We start from the raw sequence: 24,905 nt of genomic DNA on the forward strand, positions 1-24,905 counted from the left end.
TTCAAGGTTCAAGTGATTCTTCTGCCTCAGCCTCCTGAATAGCTGGGACTATAGACGCCTGCCACTATGCCTGGCTAATTTTTTATATTTTTAGTAGAGACGGGGTTTCACTGTATTGGCCAGTCTGGAACTCTTAACCTCAGGTGATCTGCCCACCTTGGCCTCCCAAAGTGCTGGGATTACAGGCGTGAGCCACCACACCCTGTCTAGGTGACAGTTTTCTAAACAGAGCAATATTGGTTGAGTTACACAGGAAATACCATTATTCAGTGGGGTTAAGTTATGAAGAGACATTTGGGTGACACATGTTGGAAACAGATGCTTGGTGCCACAAAGAAAAATTAACACTGAGACAAAGGATCTTTCAGCAACATAATTTTTACTTCCTGGACTGCAGGAAGGGTACCCTTGCTAGTCACTGTGGTACAATAAACAAAGGAAAGCAGACAAATTTATTCCTTATGCATTTAGGGTTGTCCTTACTGCTGTGTCTGATCTCTGTTGGCTGGAACCAGACTTCACAATCTAAAATAAATCCCAATTGGCTAACAACTTAAAACTTTTCTAAACAGGTAAAAGCAGTGGAGAGCTGGGACATGCCTGTGAGCACATCCAGCACAGATAATCTTGGTTAAAGTACAAGGACATAGAATGTACTATATGCCTGTAAGCATGGCATGTTTAACAGCTACATAGGATAGGGCTTAACAAAGTTATTAGCATACTTATTCTTTAACAAGAAAGGAAACTTTAAAAAGGAACTTTTCTACTTTGCACACACATGACCTGAAATCTTGGCACACTGCCATCTTCCTCAGTTTATCCAAAGTATGCAGCCTGTTGAGACTTTGTATCTAGCTTCTGATTCCACTGAAGCTATTATGACTCCTTATTGCTCCCAGGTGATTGCATAAATTTCTTCTGGTGCTAAGCATTCATAATTTTCTGTAACTATTTATTGATTACCGACTGTGTGCCAGACAGTGGCCAAACACCACAGTAGAGCAACAAAGAGACTAGATAGGGCCTGGCTCTCCTGATACTCAGAATCCAATGGTGTTTTCAGCTTATTTATTTATTTATTTATTTATTTTTTTCAGACAGAGTCTCACTTTGTTGCCAGTTGGACTGCTATGGCGTGATCTCAGCTCACTGCAACCTCTCCCTCCCTGGTTCAAGTGATTCTCCTGCCTAAGCCTCTTGAGTAGCTGGGACTACAGGCAGCGCTACCACGTCCAGCTAATTTTTGTATTTTTAGTAGAGTTGGGGTTTCACCATGTTGACCAGGATGGTCTTGATCTCCTGACCTTGTGATCTACCCACCTCATCCTCCCAAAGTGCTGGGATTACAGGCATGAGCCACCGCGCTAGGCTGCTTTCAGTTTTTTTTGCTACCCTAGGCAGTGAGGGTTATCTTTAGTTTCTTTAATTTAAATCAAAACCCTGGGAACTCAGTTTTTGTCTTAGTGACTTTTCCTATGTTCTGCACCCTTGATGTCAATATGAGCTCAGAGTAGCTGACTAAAAAACATGGTGAAGCCCGGGATCTCTTCTCTTTCTCATTTGATATAGAATCTGTTCTGCATTTCTGTCCTCCAAGTCCATTTCCAGTGTCTTTCTTCTGATTCATCTGACTGCTGCTTTGGGGGTGAGGAACAATTGTACCATGGTATAGTAGACAATGGTGACTTGTTTTATGTGTGTCTCAGAGATTGACTAGATTTCAATATTAAAGAATAATATGGAAAATGTATGTATACGTATATTTGACTAAACGCTAGAAAAGCTTGGTTCATGGATCAGTAAACAAATTGAGTATACATTTTTTGTGTCTTGATAAGTGAGGCATCCATCATTCCCAAGAGGGAGTAGCGTGCTTCCTGACCTCACAGTCCAGGAGCACTGCACGAATGATTGCAGAATAGGAAGGGTCTTGGGAGCACCAGTGAAGAGGCAGTGAAAGGTGATGTCTGGCACAGAGAGGGAAGTAGGTGACCCTCTTTCGAAGGTGAGGGAGACAGGTATTAGGGAGACTTCCTGGAGAAGCTGAGACCAAGAACCATTTTTTGGAAGGCTGGACTGAAGCACAGTTGAGAGGGAGGGAAGATGATGTGGAAAAGCTCTAGAGGCATGAAACAACATGATGTGTTCCGGAAACCATAAGTCATTGGGTAACCCTGGAGTTGAAAGTATGAGCCAGTGAGGCTGGCAAGTGGACAGGGGCAAAAGTTAAACCTTGCATGAAATTAAAAAACGGAGTTGAGTAAGCATCAAAGTTAATATTAAAAATGAGTTAGGGGAAGTTAAAAGTGAAATTTAAAACTTTGAGTTTAAAAGTGTGATATTTTTAAACTTTATTTCCAACATTTAAAAATTAACTGGATTGTGGGCTGAGCATGGTGGCTCATTCCTGGAATCTCAGTACTTTGGGAGGCCGAGGCAGGGGGATCACGAGGTCAGGGGTTTGAGACCAGCTTGGCCAACATTGTGAGACCTTGTCTTTACTAAAAGATACAAAAAAATTAGCTGGGTGTGGTGGTGAGTGCCTATAATCCCAGCTACTTGGGAGGTCGAGGCAGGAGAACTCCTCGAACTCAGGAGGCAGAGGTTGAAGTGAGCCGAGCTCATGGTTGGAGTGAGCTGAGATCGAGCCGTTGCACTCAGCCTGAGCGACAAGGCAAGACTCTGTCTCAAAAAAAAAAAAAAAATTAACTGGATTATTAACCTTTTAAATATAGATCTACATTTGACATTAAATTGTGATTTCTCTGTATTTGGGCGTGTCTTGTCTTACATGTTCAGATGCACCTAGCCCATTTGCTATTGCTGCTTAATTAGAAGTCTGTAAAGTAAGGCACAGGATGAAACTCTTCAATTCCTAACTTTAGATATTAGGAGAGCCTGAATTCATGAAACAAGTAATTCATCCAATTCTTGGGTAATTCATCCAATCCAATTGAATGGATTAAGAAAATTCATTACAAAACATCATTCAAAGCATCTGACGGCATACTTTGCTAGTTTAACAGTTGTGCGCTTACTAAAATGCACAAACCATGATGCTAAGAAGACATTAACATGGTAGAAAAAGCATGGGTTTATGAATCAGACCTGAATACCAGTCTGTAACTTATAAGCTGCTGTGCAGTCTTTTCTTTTCTTTTTTTTTTTTTTAAGATGGAGTCTCTCTCTGTCATCCAGGCTGTCGTGCAGCGGTGTGATCTCGGGCCACTGCAACCTCCGCCTCCCAAGTTCAAGTGAGTCTCCTGCCTCAGCCTCCCGAGTAGCTGAGATTACAGGTACCTGCCACCACACTCAGCTAATTTTTCTTTTTCTTTTTCTTTTTTAAGTAGAGATGGGGTTTCTCCATGTTGGCCAGGCTGGTCTCGAACTCCTGATCTCAGGTGATCTGCCTGCCTCAAAAAAATTTTTTTTTTTTTTTTAAGATGGGGTTGTGCTCTGTCACCCAGACTAGAGTGTAGTGGCACCATCATAGCTTACTACAGCCTCAGACTGGGTTCAAGTGATCCTCCCCTCTCAGCTTCCTGAGTAGCTGAGACTACAAATGCATGCCACCTTACCTGGCTAATTTTAAAATGTCTTGTAGACATGGAATTTTGCTGTGTTGCCCAGGCTAGTCTTGAACTCATATCCTCAAGCAGTCTTCCTGTCTCAGCCCTTCAGAGTGCTGAGATTACAGTCATTAGCCACTGTGCCATGTCGTATAGTCTTGAGCAAGCAGTTTTCTTTTTTGGATTCGTTTTCTTTATCCATAAAATAAGCATGTTCATGGCATACATAAGTTTGCAAGGACTAATTAACAAATGTAAAACTCTTAGTGGAGTTCTGGAAAACAGGTCATCAAATCGTAGACATATTTATTATAATTGATTTTAAGCTGCAATAGAAGCACCTTGAACTTACATAGATGTTAGGATTTAACATTTCAGCAATAACTTACTGAGAAACTATACCAAAAACACTGTCATTCTAATGAATAAGGATCAACATGTTCACCCCTCATAAAGCAAAGGTGGGCAGAGCATAAAATCACCCCTCTTGGCTGGGCATGGTGGCTCACACCTGTAATCCCAGCACTTTTGGAGGCTGAGGTGAGTAGAACACTTGAGGTCAGGAGTTCAAGATCAGCCTGACCAATATGGTGAAACCCCATCTCAACTAAAAATATGAAAATTAGCTGGATGTGGTGACAGGTACCTGTAATCCCAGCTACTTGGGAGGGCTGAGGCAGGAGAATAGTTTTAATCTGGTAGGCGGAGATTGCAGTGAGCCGAGACTGTGCCATTGCAGTCCAACCTGAATGACAAGAGCAAAACTCTGTCTCAAAGAAAAAAAATCACCCTTGTTCTGTTAAACCTTGTGTAGTAATGTAAAACAAAACAAAACTCTTGATTGTCCTATCACCAATAAGAGAACCCATATTTTGGAGAGATGCACATGTTGATTAGGGCTAAAGGGAGAATGAGATGTGGAAAACTACAGAGCATTTACTTTTATTTTTCGCTGTAATACATGATCACTGTAAAACATCCAGGCCATATGGAAATATGCAAAGGAAAGCAACAAATCACCTGAAATTCCACCAGCCAGAAACAACCAGGGCATCATAGTTTATGTGCTTTAAAAAAGTATTTAATTTTACTGATTTTTTTTTTTTTTAAGATGGACTCTCACTGTGTCACCGAGGCTGGAATGCAGTGGCATGTTCTTGGCTAACTGCAAACTTTGCCTCCTGGGTTCAAGCATTTCTCCTGCCTTAGCCCTCTGAGTAGCTGGGATTACAGGCATGCACCACCATGACTGGCTAATTGTTTATATTTTGGGTAGAGACAGGGTTTCACCATGTTGGCCGCCAGGCTGGTCTCGAACTCCTGACCTCAAGTGATCTGCCTGGCTTGGCTTCCCAAAGTGCTAGAACGACAGGCATGAGCCACTGTGCTTTCCTTTTACTCAAATTTAGCAATAACAAAACTAAAGTGAACCTGAAGGAATTATTACTGAGCTTCAGATAAATCTTTTTTCATCACCAAGGATATTAATTCCTATGAGAGCTCTTTAATATTATAAAAGCCACTAGGAGACTGACATATTTCTTTTGTTTTGTTTTAAATTCATATTTTAAATTTAAACAGGAGGCATTGTCTCTCTACAGTGAACCCCTGAGGGAACTTATACAGCCTTTCACCTCCTCTCACCCTTCATCCCTCTCAATTTTTGTTGGCTTTTGTCGTTAAAAAGTTATTACAATTTTCTCTGCAAATGTAATTCCTCAGTTTTTTTCTGACATTAAAAAATTTTAAATGGATTCCGTGCACTGGTTCTTTTACCTACCTCTACTTGTTTTATTTTGATTAATCTCTTGGTTATATCTCTGTGACTATACTAGAAATCATTGAAATGTACACTTTAAATGAATTGTTTGGTGTATGAATTATATCTGAGTAAAGGTATACTGCTGTTTACCACAGCTTTTTCATTCAGCACTGGGTTGACTGGATTTTGTTTGATTTTTTTTGTCCCTCCCTCTTCTCCCCTCCCTACAGAAGAGCTCATAATATGTTTGAGAATGTCTCATTTTTCAACAATTAGCTAACTATGGTATTTTTGAGTTGTTGTATCTTTCAAAACATTGCAACCATTGTTTCATTTTCTTCTCGCCTGATTCCCCATTTTATTTGTATTTGTTAAATAGAGGCACGGTCTTGCTCTGTCACCCAGGCCAGAGTGTGATGGTGCAATCATATTAATAGCTTGCTGCACTCTCAAACTCGCGGATCCTCCCGCCTCACCAGGACTACAGGCACGCTGCCATGCCCAGCTAGTTTTTATTTTGTGTTTAGACAGGGTCTTGCCATGTTGCCCAGGCTGGTCTCGAACTCTTGGGTTCAAGCAGTCTTCTTGCCTCAGTTTTCCAAAGTACTTGGATTTTGCTTGGATTTGGCTTAAGCCACTATGCCCAGCCGTTTTCTGCCCTTTTCAAGGTGATTCCGCCCCCTGCACCCCCTGCCTTGCAGCCACCACGTATAATAGAATAACTTGATGTTATTTTTATTTATTTATGTCCTATATAGAGTGTGTTCTCCTGATCCACAATTCAGTTCCTTCCTTTCCAGTATTTTATATCCTTTTTGTCATTTGTTCAGATTTTCTATTTTAATACTAGTTATATTGGATATTACATTGACTACTTTCTGTCTTTCTACTTTAAATTTTTCTTGCGTCTGGGTTTCATTCTGCTTTCAGGCACACTCATACCTTTTATTTTGAGGGCGGTTGAGAACAAAACTTTGTTTATATTCCGTAACCGCTTGATGATTTTTCTACCTGTGTGTGCCCTGCGTCCGTGCTGTGGGCCCTCGTGCTTACTGTTCCTCTGCCGGCAGTGCCCTGTCGCCAGATATCCGTGTGGATTGCTGGATACAGATCCCTACGCAGATAACCCTTCCTCAGAAGGTCTGTCTTGTACCATTCTGTCTACCTACATCATTCTTCTTACATTACAGTAATGTGACATTATGTATTTATCAGCATATTCGGTTTTTCATTCCTCCCCTATCCGTCCACCCCCAGTGCAGGCTGCAGAAAGTACACGTTATGTCCATTTTGTTCATGGCTGTATTGCCAGTACCTGTAGCAGTGATTGGCATGTAGTAAAGACTTTTATATCCAGTTGTAGACAGGTCATGCCTGCAATCTGTAGCTGAGCCTTTAGAAGGTATACTTAGATTCTGTTACTGTTCTGGGGGTAGAAATATGGGTATATGGTGAAATCATTTACAAATTTCTTTAATCTTAATTGAAATACAGTAGGATCAATTTTCCCTTAATTTGTTTTTGGGGACTTATATTCAAAGAACAAGCAAGCAGGCTGGACACGGTGGTTCATGCCTATAATCCCAGCACTTTGAGAGGCCAAAGAGGAGAATTGCTTTAGCCCAGAAGTTGGACACCAGCCTGGTTAACAAAGCCAGCCAGCCAGCCAAACAGACAGACGGACACACACACACACACACACACACACACACACACACACACACTCTCTCTCTCTCTCTCTCTCTCTCTCTCTCTCTCTCACACTCACTCATGCACTCACTCCAGGTATGGTGATATTTGCTTGGTTAACAAAGCCAGACAGACACGCACACACACAATCCAGGTGATGATGTTTGCTTGTAGTCCAGCTACTTGGATGGGTGGTGGCTTACGCAAGAGGAACCCCTGATCCCAGGAGTTGGAGGTTGCAGTGAGCTATGATTGCATCACTGCCCTCCATGCTGGGTGACCGTGTCTCAAACAAAACAAACAACCAGAATATCTAAACAGAAGAGCGTTTAAGCAAGGGGTTTGCAGATGACAGCTCCTTTCTCAGTGGAATATGTATTTTCCCTTATGGGAAAAGGGCTCAGTGATTTTAGTGTAACTTATTCAAGAGCAGGGGTTATAAGGTAACAGTTTCATCTGTGTCTTTATTCAGGAAGAATCAGTTTGGTGATTCCAGAGGATCTCAGTGAAGCCATTTGGGAATTTCCCCCAAGAATTCCTACCTGCAGGAATTTATCTTTTATTTCACAAAGCCTCTTTGAAGATGTATACTTCTGGTTTAAAACCACATTTTCTGGAGTACTTATCTTCTGTTGATCAGTGGATCACCTAGTAGTGATTGTGGCATATCTAGGTTTTTAAGGTCTTTTTCTTTCTTCTCCTATCTCCCTCCCTCCCTCCATCTTGCTCTGTCACCCAGGCTGGAATGCAGTGGCATGATCCCAGCTCACTGCAGCTTCAGTCCCTTGGGCTCAAGGAATCCTCCCACCTCAGCTTTGGGGTCTTTTCCTATTAACCTACAAGCTTCCTGAGGGCAGAATCCACTTATTTCAAATCTCTTAAACTCTGGGATCTGTAACTAGTGTCCCGGGGAGCTTTAATGAGCAGGAAGTGGGTTCTGGAGCTCTCAGCACAGTGGGGAGTGTGGGGCTCACAGAGTCACAGGATGGAGCGTTAACTTCAGTTGCCAACATCTGGAGCACAGCTGCTGATGCTGCCTTTTTTTTTTTTTCCTTCTTTCATTTTAGATTTAGGGGGTACATGTGCAGGTTTGTTACATGGGTAAATTTTGTGTATGGATGATCCCATCACCAAGGTAGTGAGCGTAGTACCCGATAATAGGTCGCCTTCTAACCTGCACCCCATCCTGGCTCGCGCAGTCCCTGTTGTCTGTTGTGCCCATCTTTGTGTCCATGTGTTTTCAGTGATGAGCTACCCCTTATAAGTGAGAACACATGGTATTTGGTTTTCTGTTCCTCTGTTCTCTTAGGCTAATGGCCTCTAGCTGCATCCATGTTGCTACAGAGGACATGATCTCATTCTTATTGCTGCATAGTATTCCATGGTGTGTGTGTGCGAGTGTGTGTGTGTGTGTGTGTTTGTGTGTGTGTGTGTATCACATTTTCTTTTTCCAGTCCACCATTGATGGGCATCTTGGTTGATTCCATGTTTTTGCTATGGTGAACAGTACTGCGAGGAACATAGAAGGACTTGTGTCTTTTTGGTAGAACAGTTTATATACCTAATAATGGAATTGCTGGTTGTTGTAAGTTATTTGGGAAATCTTCATACTGCTTTCCACAGTGGCTGAACTAATTTACATTCCTACTAGCAGTGTATAAATGTTCCTGTTTCTCTGCAACCTTGCTGGTATTTGTTGTTTTTGACTTTTTAAAAATAATAGGACAGCTGCTGCTTGTTTTCACCATCTTTTAATAATAACGGGATGACATGAAATATGGAGGTCTTTGTGTAAACAGATAAGGGAAGTATAAGATAGGGGAGAGAAAGGGCCTTCATGAAGCAGGCTTTGCTGGTTAATTTGCTACTACGGCTTCCAGTTGGTGATGTGAATGATTTGAACTCCTGGGCTAGGGAAGGCCGTGGAAGAATAACCAACCACCTGCTTTCAACTTTAAGCTAATCATTCAGTGATTGATTGTCATGAACAATGGCTTGCATTTGTAACTTGGTTCTTGCTTACTCAACAACTGGGAAGAGATGGGCGGTCTGAAGCAACTCTATTAGCTCCAGATCTTAATGGAGGTAGGAAGGGGGCTGATGTCGCAGTCTTTTCACAAGCTGCCAACCCCAGGCGGATGTTGAGAATTGCCCTTCCGAACTGCCCTTTCATTTCCATTAGGCGGAGAATTTGCTTTGTTGCCTGGGAATGTGGTGGTGGACTCTGGCTCTGTACTCTTCCTGCAGAGTGAATGTACTCCAAGTTAGAAAAACAGAAGGGTCCTACTTTCTATTCCCCACCACTGCTTCAGCTTGTTGCTGCAGCACCTCCTGCTTGAGCTGCCCTTCCCTGGTCTCTTGGCATGGCTGGGAGGAGCAGGTGCCAAGGCCCAGGGGCCAGCACTGCTGGGAACACGATACCAGTCAGGAATTTAATGGTATCTCACAGTACCTAGTAAGTATTTTGGGGAGTCTAAAAAACAACCTGGAGATGCCATAATTAGTGATATAACAAGACAGATTCTAGAAGAAATTTAAAAATATAAAATTTCAGCTTTCAATCTGGATTGGCTGTTTGAATGAAAAGAATGGAGCAGTTTTTCTAGGCTTGGTTAGGGGATGAGGGATAGGGATAGCCTGGTGTGGAGGCATGATAAGAAAGCATGCAGTGGAATAGGCCCCTCTGTGGAGCTAAAGGGAGGAAAGCAAGCAGTTCATGGTTAAACATGATCTTTATTTTACGTTAGTTTTTGGCATTTCTACTTCAACAATTAATGGAATATATTCACATTTGGAATAGGCTAATTAAAGAAACTAGAATAATGCTAGTCATTTAGAAAGCCTTTCTTGGACACTAAAGTGTTACTTTCAGTAAATGTAAAAGCATCCTGCAACTTGTAATTCTCTTCTAAATGGAAAAATTATAAATGCTGCCACCTGTTGACAAAATATGAGTATGCATTCTACTCCACTTGGTTAGTGATCCTGCCCACAAGGGATCTTACTGGCTGGATAATGACCCTCAGCTAAAAATGCTTTCAAATATGCTGGTCTGACTGTACCTTATCTGGCATTCTGTTCTTGGCAGGCTGATTGGTGTGAGAATTACACCTGAATTGCTTTGATTTGTTCAGCCCAACTTGAGAAGTGGATGTAGATCAATTTAAAGAAGGCTGAAGCTCCCATGCTACCTTACAGAATCCATCATTTAAGACACCATTTCAGATTGTATGCCTTGAGGCCTTAAAGTTAGGATCTGTAGGCTGGAAAGTATCTTTCGTTTTCTTTTTTTCTTTTCTTTTTTTTTTTTTCTTTTTTGAGATAGAGTCTTGTTCTGTCACCCAGGCTAGAGTGCGGTGGCACGAACATGGCTCACTGTAGCCTTGGCCTCCTGGACTCAAGCGATCCTCCTGCCTCAGCCTCCTGAGTAGCTGGGACTAAAGGCACATACCACTACACCTGGATAATTTTTAATTATTTTATAGAGACAGGGTCTCACTTTGTTGCCCAGGCTGATTTCAAAATCCCAGGCTCAAGTGAAATCCTCCCAAAATGCTGGGTCTATAGGTGTTAGCCATTCCTCTCATCTGAGTATCCACATGTTAAAAGTCTTGTGGATGAGTAAATACTGTTACTCACTTTGTAGAGCCCTTGCCCTTATGTCTAACCAGAGTGAGGGAGAGAGCCCCTCTTCAGGACCTGTGACACCCAGGCCTGTGACACACCCCAAACTTTGAAGGACCCCAAACTTTGAAGGCAGCCTTAGCCTATCGCCAGAGCCTTTGTGACCACTGGCTGTGTCTGGGACACGACACTTGCCCTGAAAATGGCACTCTTCGAGGCCAGTCACTTCCAACTGTGCCTTTCATTTTCTGAGATCCGTGGTGATTAAGGGGGCGGTAAGCCATCCCCCTATTCTTTTTTTCTTTTATATCTGCTTCGGTTTCTTTATTATTGATTCCCCTCCACTGTACCCTCTGGAATCCTTTTTCCTTACAGTTTCCTCCACCTTCCTCACCACATACACGTGCTATTTGCAGAATCTTCACTTTCTGTAATAAAACCTAGATTTCCCCTTAGGATGCTGCTTGCTTTGCTTTTCTGTTACCGAGGACTTTGTCCTGTGGAAATCTCATGTTGGGTGATGGTGGTGGTTTCATTCCGTCTCCTAGTGCGTCTTTCATCCTTTCCTGAAAGCTCAAATCTGTCTGTCTTGTTCTCAAACCTGCTGTTTGTCTTTTTACCGCCAGTCTCACATTGCCTTCATTTTTTTTCCTTAGTACTGCCCACCCCCTGCCATGCAGTTTATCCTGAGTCAGCCACTATTCTGGAATTTCCATATAGTAAGTTGCTTATTTCTCACAATGACTTTGTGAACTAGGTATTATTATTCCCGTAGGCACAGAGAGGTTAAGTAACCACGGTTACAAAGTAAGTGGCTTAGCTGGACCTGAAACGCAGACAGCTTGCCCCTGGGTCTCTATTACTGTGAGTCAGCTTTCCCTTAGTCATGTGCAGTGATGCTCATTGCAGTATGACTGGAAACAGCTTGGATGTCCATCGTGAGGGGATTGGTTAAATTATGCTCTATCCAAACCATGCCATACTGTGCAGTTATTAAAAAGAATGATTCCCAGCACTTTGGGAAGCTGAGGTGACAGGATTGCTTGAGGCCAGGAGTTCAAGACCAGCCTAGGCAACAAAGCAAGACCCTCTCTCTGCGAAAGAGAATGAAACGGTAATATGTATTATGCAGAAAAAAATTTTCAAGATATCCTAAAAGGAAGAAGCAGGGGGCAGAACATTTGTTGTGTGTCTGTAGGGAGAAAATCTGGTCTGTGTGTGTAGCGCTGGATCAGGCTGTTCCTGAAGCCATACAAGATTGGGATTTCTCAAGTTGTTTTGTTAAGCTGCCTGTCACAGACATCAGGATCAGGCATTTCTCCCTGTCTGAGAATTTGCCTCTCACAGTCTGCAGTTTTCTGTTCAGGAGGAAGACAGTGTGGCGTGGTACATGGTGTGGGATTGTAGAGACAAATAGCACTTGATTTAAATCTAGGTTCGTCACTTATTATGTGCTCTTGGGCAAGTCACTTTACTTTTCCCAGCCTTGGTTTTTATAATTTTAAAATGGGGACAAGTCTTACCTGGCAGAATTACTGTGACTTTTGAGATAATATTTATTCATTCAACAAACATTTTTATTTGGCATCTACTACGTGCAAAGCCCTCCTGTAGGCACTAAGGATGTAGCAGTAAACAAGAACTCAAAACGTTCTGCTCTAATTTAGCTTACTTCTGGTGGGAATAGAAACACTTGAAAAATAAATCATATATGGCAAATGGTGATGAGTACTCTGAAGGAAAACAAAAAAGAAAATAAAGGGTGAATAGGAGTGTTGGCGTGTGGTAGAGGTGCAGTTTAACAGGACTGTTGAAGTCTTAACAAGGCACCACTGGAGCCAAGATTTGGAGGATCTGAGGATACACTGGGTATCCGGAGCAAAAGCAGGGGGAACATGAACTGTGAATGTCCAAGGTGGGCACATGCTTGCCTGCTTGAGAGCTGCAGGGATGTGGGTTTGGCTGACACAGAGACATGGACAGAGAATTGAGGTGAGAGGTGGCAGGGCAGGGGCCCGGATGGATAGGTGTTCGCAAGCCTGTACCGTTTTGGCTTTCCTCTGCATGTAATGTATCTGGCACATCAGGGATGCCCTACAGATGGTAACTGTGATGATAAAGATGCCACTATGGTGCTCTGCTCTTTAGGTAGAAGAAAGACAGAAAAGAAAGACAGATGGGGTGTAACGTTTTAGGATTTTTTTTTTTTTTCCGAGGCAGAGTTTCCCTGTGTCTTCCAGGGTGGAGTGTAGTGGCACGATCTCAGTGCACTGCAGCCTCTGCCTCCTGGGCTCAAGTGATCTTCCCACCTTAGCCTCTCAAAATGTTGAGATGAGCCACTGTGCTAGGATTCCCCTCCCCACCCACCACGACTTTCTTTGAGACAGGATCTTGCTGTGTCACCTAGGCTAGAGTGCAGTGGCACAGTCACAGCTCACTGCAGCCTTGACCTGCTGGGCTTAAGCGATCCTCCTACCTCAGCCTCCCGAGTAGCTGGGACTACAGACGTGTACCACTACACCCACCTAGTTTTTGTACTTTTCGTAGAGATGAGGTTTCACTATGTTGCCCAGGCTGGAGGATTCTTTTTAACAATTCCTTTTTAATATGCCTGAAACAGCAGCATCATTGGATAGAAAGAGCACTTTAGTAGAAATCTAAGGACCTGATGTCATGCATTGTGCTGTGGACCTTCACTGAATCTCAACTTACCTATTAAACTGAGGGCAGTAACTTCTCTGCCCGCCTCATAAGGTTAATGAGAAGAATAAGAGATAAGTGAATGTGTAGAAATGCTTTGTGAACAGTTTAGTAAATGTGAAGCTTAAAAGCTATGTTTGCTGAATTGCAGACTTGGAAGCCATGTAGTCCAGCTCCTTCCAAGGTCTAGTTGTCTCGTCTTTCCGAATGCTTCTAGAAACAGGGCACTCACTACAGGAAATACCACAACGTTGCCACTTTTCTTGATTTGGATCCTCAGTTACAGTTAACACAGTTCGCATGTGCACTCACTCCTTGGAAGTTGTGCCATACTGCTGCCTCAAGGTACACTTGTACTGTCAACAGCTTAGGAATGAGTCTTTGTGTTGAATTTATCCATCTGTAACCCAAATAAAACCTCACCATGATAAGGCACTGAACTGGATCAGGAAAGTGGATTAAGGAGCTTTACTATTAAAGCATCAGGTAGGTGATGAAAGGGGCAAACTGAAAACCATCGGGAAGGAAGCTGATGGAAGTAGTGGCTGTGTGCTGTGCTGGGGTTGAGCTCCCTTGTTGGTACGGGGGCCCAGAATGCAGAGTTGGTGTGACTAATGTCTACCCATGCTGAGCTCTAATTGCTATAGCACCAGCAACTCCCCAGACTCTTAGAAAAACCCAGATAAGGAATTAAATGTGGGTGGATGCGGCCCTGTCCTTCCTGCTGCTTTTTTTTGTTTTGTTTTCAAGCGATTCTCCTGCCTCAGCCTCCTGAGTAGCTGAGATTACAGGTGCACGCCACCATGCCTGGCTAATTTTTGTATTTTTAGTAGAGATGGGTTTTACCATGTTGGTCAGGCCGGTACCAAACTCCTGATGTCGTGATCTGCCCGCCTCGGCCTCCCAAAGTGCTGGGATGACAGGTGTGAGCCACCGCACTCGGCCTCCTGCTGCTTTTTTTTTTATTACATTGGGAGATTAGCTGAGCTCCTAAGTGAGCTCTACCAAGAGCAGCAGCAACCGTTAGTTAGCCAGCACACTATCCATGTGCCCAGCACTTTGCTGCTTATACATTTTACGGGGATTGTCACTTTCACTCCTCACACTGCTCTGTGCAGTAGACATTACCCTTTGTCATGGGCTGAGTTGTGTCCTCTGACCTTGAATTCCTGTGTTGAAGCCCTAACTGCCCCAGTACCTCAGATCATGACTATATTTAGAGATAAGGTCTATATAAATATTGTGACTATATTTAGAGATGAGGTCGTTAGGGTGGGCCCCAATCCAATCTGACTGGTATCCTTATAAGAAAAGGCAGTTTGGACATAGGTACGTAGAGTGAAGACCATGTGAAAGCAGCACCAGAAACAATGATCTATGAATCAGCTAGAGGCCTCAGAAGAACAAGGCCTGCTTATACCTTGGTTTTGGACTTACAGCCTCCAGGATTGTTTAAGCTACCCAGTCTGTGGCAGCCCTAGCAAACTAATGTGCCGTGTGTGTGTGTGTGTGTGTGTGTGCACGTGTGCGCCTGTGTGTGTGTGTGTGTGATGGAGTCTCTGTCGCCCAGGCTGAAGTGCAGTGGCACAATCTCAACTCACTACAACCTCTGCCTCCCAGGTTCAAGCAGTTGTCCCGCTTCAGCCTCCTGAGTAGCTGGGATTACAGGCACCTGCCACTATGCCTGGTTTATTTTTGTATTTTTAGTAGAGATGGGGTTTTGCCATGTTGGCCAGGCTGGTCTTGAACTCCTGACCTCAAGCCATCCACCCCTCTTGGCCTCCCAAAATGCTGGGATTACAGGCGTGAACCACTGTTCCCAGCCCCTTGTTTCATATCTAATGAAACTAAGAATCGGAGAGTATATGAAACTTGCCAGAGTTCTCACAGTAACAGCTAGGTAGAGTTAAGCCCAGGGATTAAATCCAGATGTGTCTGATTCCAGGCAGAGTTAAAGCTAGGGATTAAATCCAGGTGTGTTTGATTCCAAAGCTTGTGCCTATACCTGATGTGTTATATTGAGTCCTGAGTGTGTCTACTTTAAGGCTGCTGCTCCTCACTTTTGAAATAGTGAATGGCACCCAGATCTTTGACTTCTATCTGGTCCATTGTTCTCACAAATATACTATGCTTTCTCTCCTGCCACCACTTTCCTTAGAGGTAAGACACTGGACAAGTACACGAGCACTTCTGGAGAGGAATGGCACAAACAGGTGACTCAGTTAGGGACTTCGTAAATCTGAAAAGATTTGCATGTGTTTGGGACTTTCCTTCCCAGCTTTCTTCTGATGAAGTGAGATAGAGTCAACTTGTTCTTCAAAGTGGTTTGTTACCTGCTTGGAGGTGGAGGTAAGCCTGACAGAAAAACGGGGTGGGTAAGTGTTTAGTATCACACTTGCACTGTTGCTGTCACTAAGAAGTTTGCTGGTTCGTCATGAATCAGGTGTATAAATATTAGAAATACCCAAGTCTCGATCTGACTCCTAGATATTCCACTCTTAAGAAGTCTGGGACAGGATCTGAGCATCCATCATCATCTATTTTTCTTTTGAATCTTCCCTGGTGATTTTGATGTGTTCTATCAAATGGAGAACGCTTCAAGTTGTAGAATGGTTTATTTCTATAGTTGTTCCTTCTAAACCAACTTCAGGTACCTGTTGCTTGTAGTCCAAAGCCGGAATTAATTATCATCCGTGGTCATTAGCAGGTCTGAATGTACGAGTCCAGTAGGTACCAGGTGCTATCCAACGTTTTTGGAATTTGTCTTGCTGAGTTCAGCTTATTTTGTACACTTTGCATTTTCCTCCTCTAGAGGGCTCCAGAGCTAAGCTGAGCAGACTGGCTTGTACCCTCATTAGACAAGGAAACTAGCCAGTAAGATTTGAGCTTTTTATTCGTTGGAGAAACTAATGTTACATTATCTTTTAGAGCTTCCTATTTTTTCTAGTGCTTCCCTCCCACCCCATGCCCACCCCCAGCTCTCAACCTCTATCTGAAGGATACGAAGACTGTTTTCTTGTTGGGGTCACAGTTAGTGATGCTAGAACACAAGGCAGGGAGTGTGGCAAAAATTTCAGGTCTTTAAAAGAGAGATCTCTAAAATTCTTTGTTTATATTTGTCAGTGAGAAGGTTGAATTTACATCTTCAATATATGAATAATTATGTATAAATTATTTACCCATGCAATTTCACTAATGTGGTTTTTTTTTTTTTTTTTTTTTTTTTTTTTTGAGACATTCTTACTCTGTCATCCAGGCTAGAGTGCAGCGGTACGAGCTCAGCTCACTGCAACCTCTGCCTCCTGGTTCAAGCAATTCTCCTGCCTCAGCCTCCCTAATGGCTGGGATTACAGGTGTCACCCATCACACCCGGCCACTAATATGACATTTTTTTAAAAGAACGAGCCAAGCCCTTCCTGCCTCCCCTTTCCCAAAAGTTCAATTTTTTTTTTTTCTGTGCTCCAATGAAGATGACTTTGGAAGCCACTGCTTTAGAAAATGCTTTTCATTGATGTGGCAGAGGTTTGGGGGGAAAGAGTTTATAGATGATCTTGAGGTTGTTTGGCTTATAGGTACCTTTCTTTTCTTTTTTCTTTTTCTCTGTCTTCCCTTCCTTCCTTCCTTTCCTTTTTTTCTTTTTTCTTTTCTCTCTTCTCTTCTCTTTTCTTTTCTTTGTACAGGAGCTCACTGTCTCACTGTGTCACCCAGGCTAGAGTACAGTAGTGTGACTGTAGCTCACTTCAGCCTTGATCTCCTTGGGGTCAAGTGATCCTCCCACCTCAGCTACAGCTTCCCAAGTACCCAGGACTACAGGCATGCACCACCAGTAACAGCTAATTTTTTAATTTTTATTTTTCGTAGAGATGGGTTCTCTCTACATTGCCCAGGCTGGTCTTGACCTCCTGGCCTCAAGTGATCCCATTGCCTCGGCCTCCTAAAGTATTGAGATTACAGGCACGAGCGACTATGTCTGGCCTTGCAGATACCCTTTTATTGCAGTTGTCCTCTTGACATTTTAGTAAAGAGTGAATTGTCCAGGGAAAGGCAGAACCCAACAGTCATTAAGAGGGGACTTTATGGCCGGGCGCGGTGGCTCAAGCTTGTAATCCCAGCACTTTGGGAGGCTGAGGCGGGTGGATCACGAGGTCGAGAGATCGAGACCATCCTGGTCAACATGGTGAAACCCCGTCTCTACTAAAAATACAAAAAGTTAGCTGGGCATGGTGGCACGTGCCTGTAATCCCAGCTACTCAGGAGGCTGAGGCAGGAGAATTGCCTGAACCCAGGAGGCGGAGGTTGCGGTGAGCCGAGATTGCGCCATTGCACTCCAGCTTGCCAGCCTGGGTAACAAGAGTGAAACTCCGTCTCAAAAAAAAAAAAAAAAAAAAGAGGGGACTTTATGTGGATGGCTCACAGGTAGTAAGGAAAGCTTTGGAGGGAGCATTGGAAAGTTCGCAGTAGGTATCTGAAGTGGTAGCATGGGTGCGTTTTGTAACATTCAACTCAGTGAGCACTCAGAAATCAGTTTGGCATTCATACAGACCTAGGGATTTCAATGCAGTGCTGCACATTCATGTTTGAGCCACCAACTTCCTGCAGTAAGGAAAGGAGTTCTTTGAATTGTAAGTGCTACAGGGCCATGAATAACCTTTTTTTTTTTTTTTTTTTTGGAGACAGAGTTTCACTCTTGTTACCCAGGCTGGAGTAGTGCAATGGTGCAATCTCGGCTTACCGCAACCTCCGCCTCCTGGGTTCAGGCAATTCTCCTGCCTCAGCCTCCTGAGTAGCTGGGATTACAGGCACGCGCCACCATGCCCGGCTAATTTTTTTTTGTATTTTAGTAGAGACGGGGTTTCACCATATTGACCAGGATGGTCTCGATCTCTTTTTTTGTTTTTTGTTTTTTTTTTGAGACGGAGTTTCGCCCTTGTTACCCAGGCTGGAGTGCAATGGCGCGATCTCGGCTCACTGCAACCTCCACCTCCTGGGCTCAGGCAATTCTCCTGCCTCAGCCTCCTGAGTAGCTGGGATTACAGGCACGCGCCACCATGCCCAGCTAATTTTTTGCACTTTTAGTAGAGACGGGGTTTCACCATGTTGACCAGGATGGTCTCGATCTCTCGACCTCGTGATCCACCTGCCTCGGCCTCCCAAAGTGCTGGGATTACAGGCTTGAGCCACCGCGCCCGGCGCGGTCTCGATCTCTTGACCTCGTGATCCACCCGCCTCGGCCTCCCAAAGTGCTGGGGTTACAGGCTTGAGCCACCGCGCCCGGCCTTTAAAATATAATTTCAACTTTTAGATTCAGAGGATACATGTGCAGGTTTGTGACATGGGTTTATTATGTGGTGCTAAGGTTTGGGATGCAAATGATTCCATCACCCAGGTAATGTAAAGCTCCTTTTAGAATGGTACATGCAGATTTAATTCTGTCCCTGAGAATGTTTCAAGAACGAATTGGAATTGGGAAGTATCTTGCATTTGACTTGTTTTGTTTTTGGCATTTAGGTTTTCCTAGGACGTTAGGACAAGCGGAAGCCCTGGACAAAATCTGTGAAGTGGATCTAGTGATCAGTTTGAATATTCCATTTGAAACACTTAAAGATCGTCTCAGCCGTCGTTGGATTCACCCTCCTAGTGGAAGGGTATATAACCTGGATTTCAATCCACCTCATGTACATGTAAGGACATACAAAGTGCTTTCACAACCTGACAAGAAAAAAAACAATTTCCATTGAAAAGTGGAGAAAAGGATATGAGTAGACCATTCAAAAAAGAACAAATCTACATACCCAAAAAACATTTTTAAAATGTTCAAATTGAGTATTTGAAAAAGAATTACTGTTCTTTCTGATAAAGACTATTTGGTTTATGATAAAGACTATCTGATAAAGACAGATTGAGCTGTCTTTATTATACCGAACTCCAGTTTTGGGTACTAGACAGTATTGCTTGTTATCATCCAAACGTGGAATACATGGCATTGTGTCTTACTAGGTTACTCTTTATGGAAATATTACACTTGAATATACAGAAAATTACTTCAAGGGGCTAAGAATGGCTTCCCAACTCCTGGATGCCATTGTGTCAGTAAAGTCCCAATGAGAATTTCTCACTTGAGTAAAGCACTCATTTTGAAGTCGTCTTTTAAAAATGTAAAAGCTGACCAGGCCTCTTGGCCTGGTAAGTCAGGGCTGTAGTGAGCTGTGATTGTGCCACCGCACTTCAGCCTGGATGACAGAGTAAGACCTAGTCTCCTGCCCCCCTCCAAAAAACATTGACATTCTGTAATTCTTTTATTAGATCCCTCTCTTCCTGATATCTATCTGAAAAAGCTATGATAGGGGAAAAAAAGGAGTTCTGACAATACAGATGGGAACACTGAAATCCAGCACAGATGCTTTACATTTTGGCTTTGTCCTGATCTGCTGATCAAGAGATTCTCATAAAATTTGAAAAACCTTGCAACTGAGTTGCTTTTCACAGCCTCAGTTTCCCTAAAAGAACATCTTCAATTACCATGCTGCTTTTTGTTTTGTTTTTTGTTTTTTTGTTTTTGGAGATGGAGTTTCGCTCTTGTTACCCAGGAGGGAGTGCAATGGCGCGATCTCGGCTCACCGCAACCTCCGCCTCCTGGGTTCAGGCAATTCTCCTGCCTCCCCCTCCTGAGTAGCTGGGATTACAGGCATGTGCCACCATGCCCAGCTAATTTTTTGTATTTTTAGTAGAGGCGGAGTTTCACCATGTTTACCAGGATGGTCTCGATCTCTTGATCTCGTGATCCACCCGCCTTGGCCTCCCAAAGTGCTGGGATTACAGGCTTGAGCCACCACGCCTGGCCCCTGTTTTTGTTTTTGTTTTAAGACGGGGTTTCACCATGTCGGTCAGGCTGGTCTTGAACTACCGACCTCAGGTGATCTGCCCACCTTGACCTCCAAAGTGCTTGGATTACAGGCATGAGCCACCACGCCCAGCTCCCCCCATGCTACTTTTGAAGACCGTAGTGAAAGTGCTAATCTAGACCAACACTACCAACCATGGTGAAGCATCTGTGTTGTCTGGGGTATATACCCTGGGGTTCGTCATCTCTCGCCAGGAACATTTAGGCACGGACACACATGAGAAGTTTAGGAGCGGAGGTTTAATAGGCAGAGGAGAAGGGAAAGAGAAACAGATCGCTCTATAGAGACAGAAGGGAGTCCAAGTGGAAAAGACCAGCTGGTGGTGGATGCTCCGGATTTTATAGTCCATGGTAAGGAGGTCTGATTTACATAGGGCTTACAGATTGGTTGGATCAGGCATGATGTTTACATAACGCTGGGGAGTGGAGGGGGAAGGCTGGTCGCCCCTGCGCCCCACCCTAATCTTATTATGCAAATGGAATCTCCTTGGCCTACCCCATCTTGTCTGCTCCTTGCTGTACACATGGCTGACAAAGAGAAGGGAAGATGGAGCCGCCATCTGGAACATGTCCGCGGGAGCTCCCAGCTTGCTTGTCTGTGCAGCTGGACTTTACAGGCTGCTCTTTGTTCAAAAATGATTTGGGCTGCTTTTCATTAAAGAGAAAAGCCTTACTGAGGACTCCCATCCCCTTATTATCTGCCTACGTGATTTCTTCAGAACTCCTGTATCCATCAGTGGTGGCCAGGTTCCCTGGGAAGGGGGGATGCTGTGGCTCCACCATCATTCTGCTTTCTGGAAACGGGGTTGTATTTGCTGATGCTCTGAAATTCTGGGAATGACCTTCTGAGCCTTGTGGCTGTAAGTATAATAAAGAAGGCGGCAATAGAGGTAATATACAGCCTTCTCCCATCCCCATCTCTCTTGTCATGTTGGGTTAACAACCATGGAATACACGTGTGATAATTACCTGGCTAACTCATAAATCGTAAGAATAAGTCGTATACCTAAGGCTCTGAGCTGTAATGGGATTTTAGTGCGTTTCAAATGTATAGCCAGTTTCTGATTATCCAATTGAGTTGCCTGCATCTCTCGGTTCTGGCCTACCTTTCATCAGATTTATTTCTTGTGACTATCTCCCCTGGTGAGTAATAATTATAGGTGTGAGAGGCAAAATTCAAAACGTGTCCATTTTGTAATTTCTAAGGAAGTATGGTAGTTCCTGGGGAGATTAAAACAAATTTAAAATCAAGGTTTTTTTTTTTAAATTATAGATTTTCAGTTCTTAGAATGTTTGTCCCTGAATGTCAGGGGTATCTGAGTCATTCCTATTTTAATACACCTTTAAATATGTCATTAAAAAATATTTTCATGACTTCTATTTCCTCTTAATTTTAGTGGTTAAGAGTTTCAACTAGGCCGGGCGCGGTGGCTCAAGCCTGTAATCCCAGCACTTTGGGAGGCCGAGGCGGGTGGATCACAAGGTCGAGAGATCGAGACCAACCTGGTCAACATGGTGAAACCCTGTCTCTACTAATAATACAAAAAATTAGCTGGGTATGGTGGCACATGCCTGTAATCCCAGCTACTCAGGAGGCTGAGGCAGGAGAATTGCCTGAACCCAGGAGGCGGAGGTTGCGGTGAGCCGAGATCGTGCCATTGCACTCTAGCCTGGGTAACAAGAGCGAAACTCCGTCTCAAAAAAAAAAAAAAAAAAAGAGTTTCAACTAAAATAAATGTTATTTATTTTTATTTATTTATTTATTTGTTTATTTATTTTATTTATTTTTGAGATGGAGTTTCACTCTTGTTGCCCAACCTGGAATGCAGTGGTGCAATATTGGCTCACTGCAACCTCTGCCTCTCAGGTTCAAGTGATTATCTTGCCTCAGCCTCCTGAGTAGCTGAGATTACAGGCACCTGCCACCATGCCCGGCTAGTTTTTGTATTTTTAGTAGAGTTGGGGTTTCACCATGTTGGCCAGGCTGATCTTGAACTCCTGACCTCAGGTGATCCACCTGCCTCACCCTCCCAAAGTGCTGGGATTACAGGCTGCACCCAGCTAAAAAGTTTTTTTGAGACAGAGTCTCGCTCTGTCACCCAGGGTAGAGTGCAGTGACATGATCTCAGATCACTGAAGCCTCCACCTTCTGAGTTCAAGTAATTCTCCTGCCTCACCCTCCTGAGTAGCTGAGAATACATGCAACTGTCACCACGCCCTGCTAATTTTTGTATTTTTAGTAGAAATGGGACTTTGTCATGTTGGCCAGTCTGGTCTCAAACTCCTGACCTCGAGTGATCCACCCACCTTGGCCTCCCAAAGTGCTAAGATTATAGGCGTGAGCCACTGCACCCCACCAGATGATAAATGTTATTGCATATGATGAGAGTTGGGGGGGAGATTCTTATTTAACCCTATGTATTATGTCAGCTATAACTCTATTATAATGTCCTTCATGAGATTTTTGGGGGTGAATAGAAAGCTAGCAAAATAATTAGACAAATACATTGCGGAAAATCATACACATTTTCAAATCAAATACATAAAACCAGCCAGGTAAGGTGGCTTATGCCTGTAATTCCAGCACTTTGGGAAGCCAAGGCAGGTGGATCACCTCAGGTCAGGAGTTCGAGACCAGCCTGACCAACATGATGAAACCCCGTCTCTACTAAAAAGACAAAAATTAGCTGGGTGTGGTGGTGGGTGCCTGTAACCCCACCTACTCAGGAGGCTGAGGCAGGAGAATCACTTGAATCTGGAAGGTGGACATTGCAGTGACCTGAGATTTTGCCATCGTACTCCAGCCTGGGCAACAGAATGAGAATCTGTCTCAAAAGAAAAAAACCATATTAGTCAGAACTATCAGTTAAGGAATATGTTTTGTTTGTTTTACATTAAGAAAGAAGCAATACATAAGAAAAGCTAAAATAAAGGATTTAACAAATCAACACCAGCTTCTCTTTTGAGTAATATACTTTAGATGAGGACACAGTCACGTCAGTTTTTTTCCTTCTGTATGTTCCTACAGTGTATGTCATTATTTGATCCAGTAAAATAACCTGAGTAAGAAATTTCATAGATGCTCCAGAGATGGTACTGAACTGTGTTCTCCTAGATGAGTATTTTTCCCAAGTAAGCCAAGTTGGATTTTTTTGAGATTTTGTTTTCCGCATTAATAACTCAGGCTTTATTTTAGAAGGCAAGGTAGTTTTAGAGATAGTTAAAAGAACCAAGATGATACTGTCTAAAGCAGGCGTCCCCAAACTTTTTACACAGGGGGCCAGTTCACTGTCCCTCAGACCGTTGGAGGGCCGCCACATACTGCGCTCCTCTCACTGACCACCAGTGAAAGAGGTGCCCCTTCCCGAAGTGCGGCGGGGGGCCGGATAAATGGCCTCAGGGGGCCACATGTGGCCCACGGGCTGTAGTTCGGGGACACCTGGTCTAAAGGTTTGTTGTTGGGGGAGGTTGCATGGAATTTTAGAGTGAATTGAAAGTACCATTTATCAACCACACTGGAACATATTTCAAAAGATCTGAACTGTTAACGAAGATTTAATGTCAGCTCCCAGGAAATAAGGTTCAGACTCAAACATACTGTCAAGTGTGCTGTTTCTTTTCCTACTACTCTTACAGTTACCACTCTCACCAAGGCCTAATTTATCATGTGGTAGGAGTCAAAGATGAATACATGATTTTGCACAGAAAAGTTTTTACCCATGAAAGACCAACTGTTGTCTATATTAATCGGTTTCTTTGGTATTTGTAGGGTATTGATGATGTCACTGGTGAACCATTAGTCCAGCAGGAGGATGATAAACCTGAAGCAGTTGCTGCCCGGCTAAGACAGTACAAAGATGTGGCAAAGCCAGTCATTGAATTATACAAGTGAGTGTGCTTCAGTGTTTCATGACAAAGGGCAGACTGGAAAGGTGTGGCGTCTGCTGGGAAGAACACTGGGCTGAGGCGGGGTAGTGTTTCTTTAAGACAGATAAACACTGAGGACCCAAAACCTTCCCAGAAGTCAGATGAAATGCTGGAGTCACACATGAAAGATAAGGTTCAGACTTTTATACTGAAACTGTTAGAACATAAGGACCCGAATCTGATCACTTCTGTCTGTTCTGGATGTAAAACAACGTTGAGATTTATTTTCATTTTCTTAAAATTGTATGTGGTTGAGAGAGTGGTCCCACCTATGTTGACACTCCCACATATAAAAATATCTGGTTTGGATAGAAGATTGGAAGAGACTGCCGGTGTGTCCCTTCTTGAAGTGTCTGTAGGGAGTTTAACAAAGAAAGGCTAAAACTGTAAACCAGAGATTAAAAGTTCAAATGGCTGCAGGGGCTAGGCAGGTACTAGAAAAGAGTCTCAAACATGGTGGGGGATGTGTCAAACGAGACAGTTGAGTGACAGTTGAACGGGACAGGTCTTGGGCTGCTCCAGCCAATTATCACCCCAGGGGCACACAGGCCCGTGATTCCCGTTTTTCAGGAATAGCAGAAATCTGGCTCTCTGTGCTTGTGTAAGGGAGGAATCTCAGTTTTCATATTGGCAACATATTAAAAATGTTTAAATAACATGCAAGTCAAACAAAACTGTGCACTGAGTGCATTCAGAACAGCAGTTTATACTCTTTGCTGCAATTACTTTC

The 24,905-nt window shown here is 43.4% G+C and overlaps 1 protein-coding gene across 5 annotated transcripts in view; it reads left to right on the forward strand.

The window, feature by feature from the left end:
• AK4 (adenylate kinase 4) overlaps positions 1 to 24,905 on the forward strand; it is an 81,155-nt gene that overhangs the window by 54,320 nt on the left and 1,930 nt on the right. For all 5 annotated transcript variants that reach the window (XM_003921469.4, XM_039473619.2, XM_074380961.1 and 2 more), the window contains 2 exons: positions 18,856 to 19,028; positions 24,018 to 24,136. In XM_003921469.4, coding sequence (XP_003921518.1) covers positions 18,856 to 19,028; positions 24,018 to 24,136 — 292 coding nt within the window. The remainder of the gene's footprint in view (positions 1 to 18,855; positions 19,029 to 24,017; positions 24,137 to 24,905) is intronic.

This window comes from Saimiri boliviensis, chromosome 11, assembly GCF_048565385.1.
Source record: "Saimiri boliviensis isolate mSaiBol1 chromosome 11, mSaiBol1.pri, whole genome shotgun sequence".
Taxonomy (NCBI): Eukaryota; Metazoa; Chordata; class Mammalia; order Primates; family Cebidae; genus Saimiri; species Saimiri boliviensis.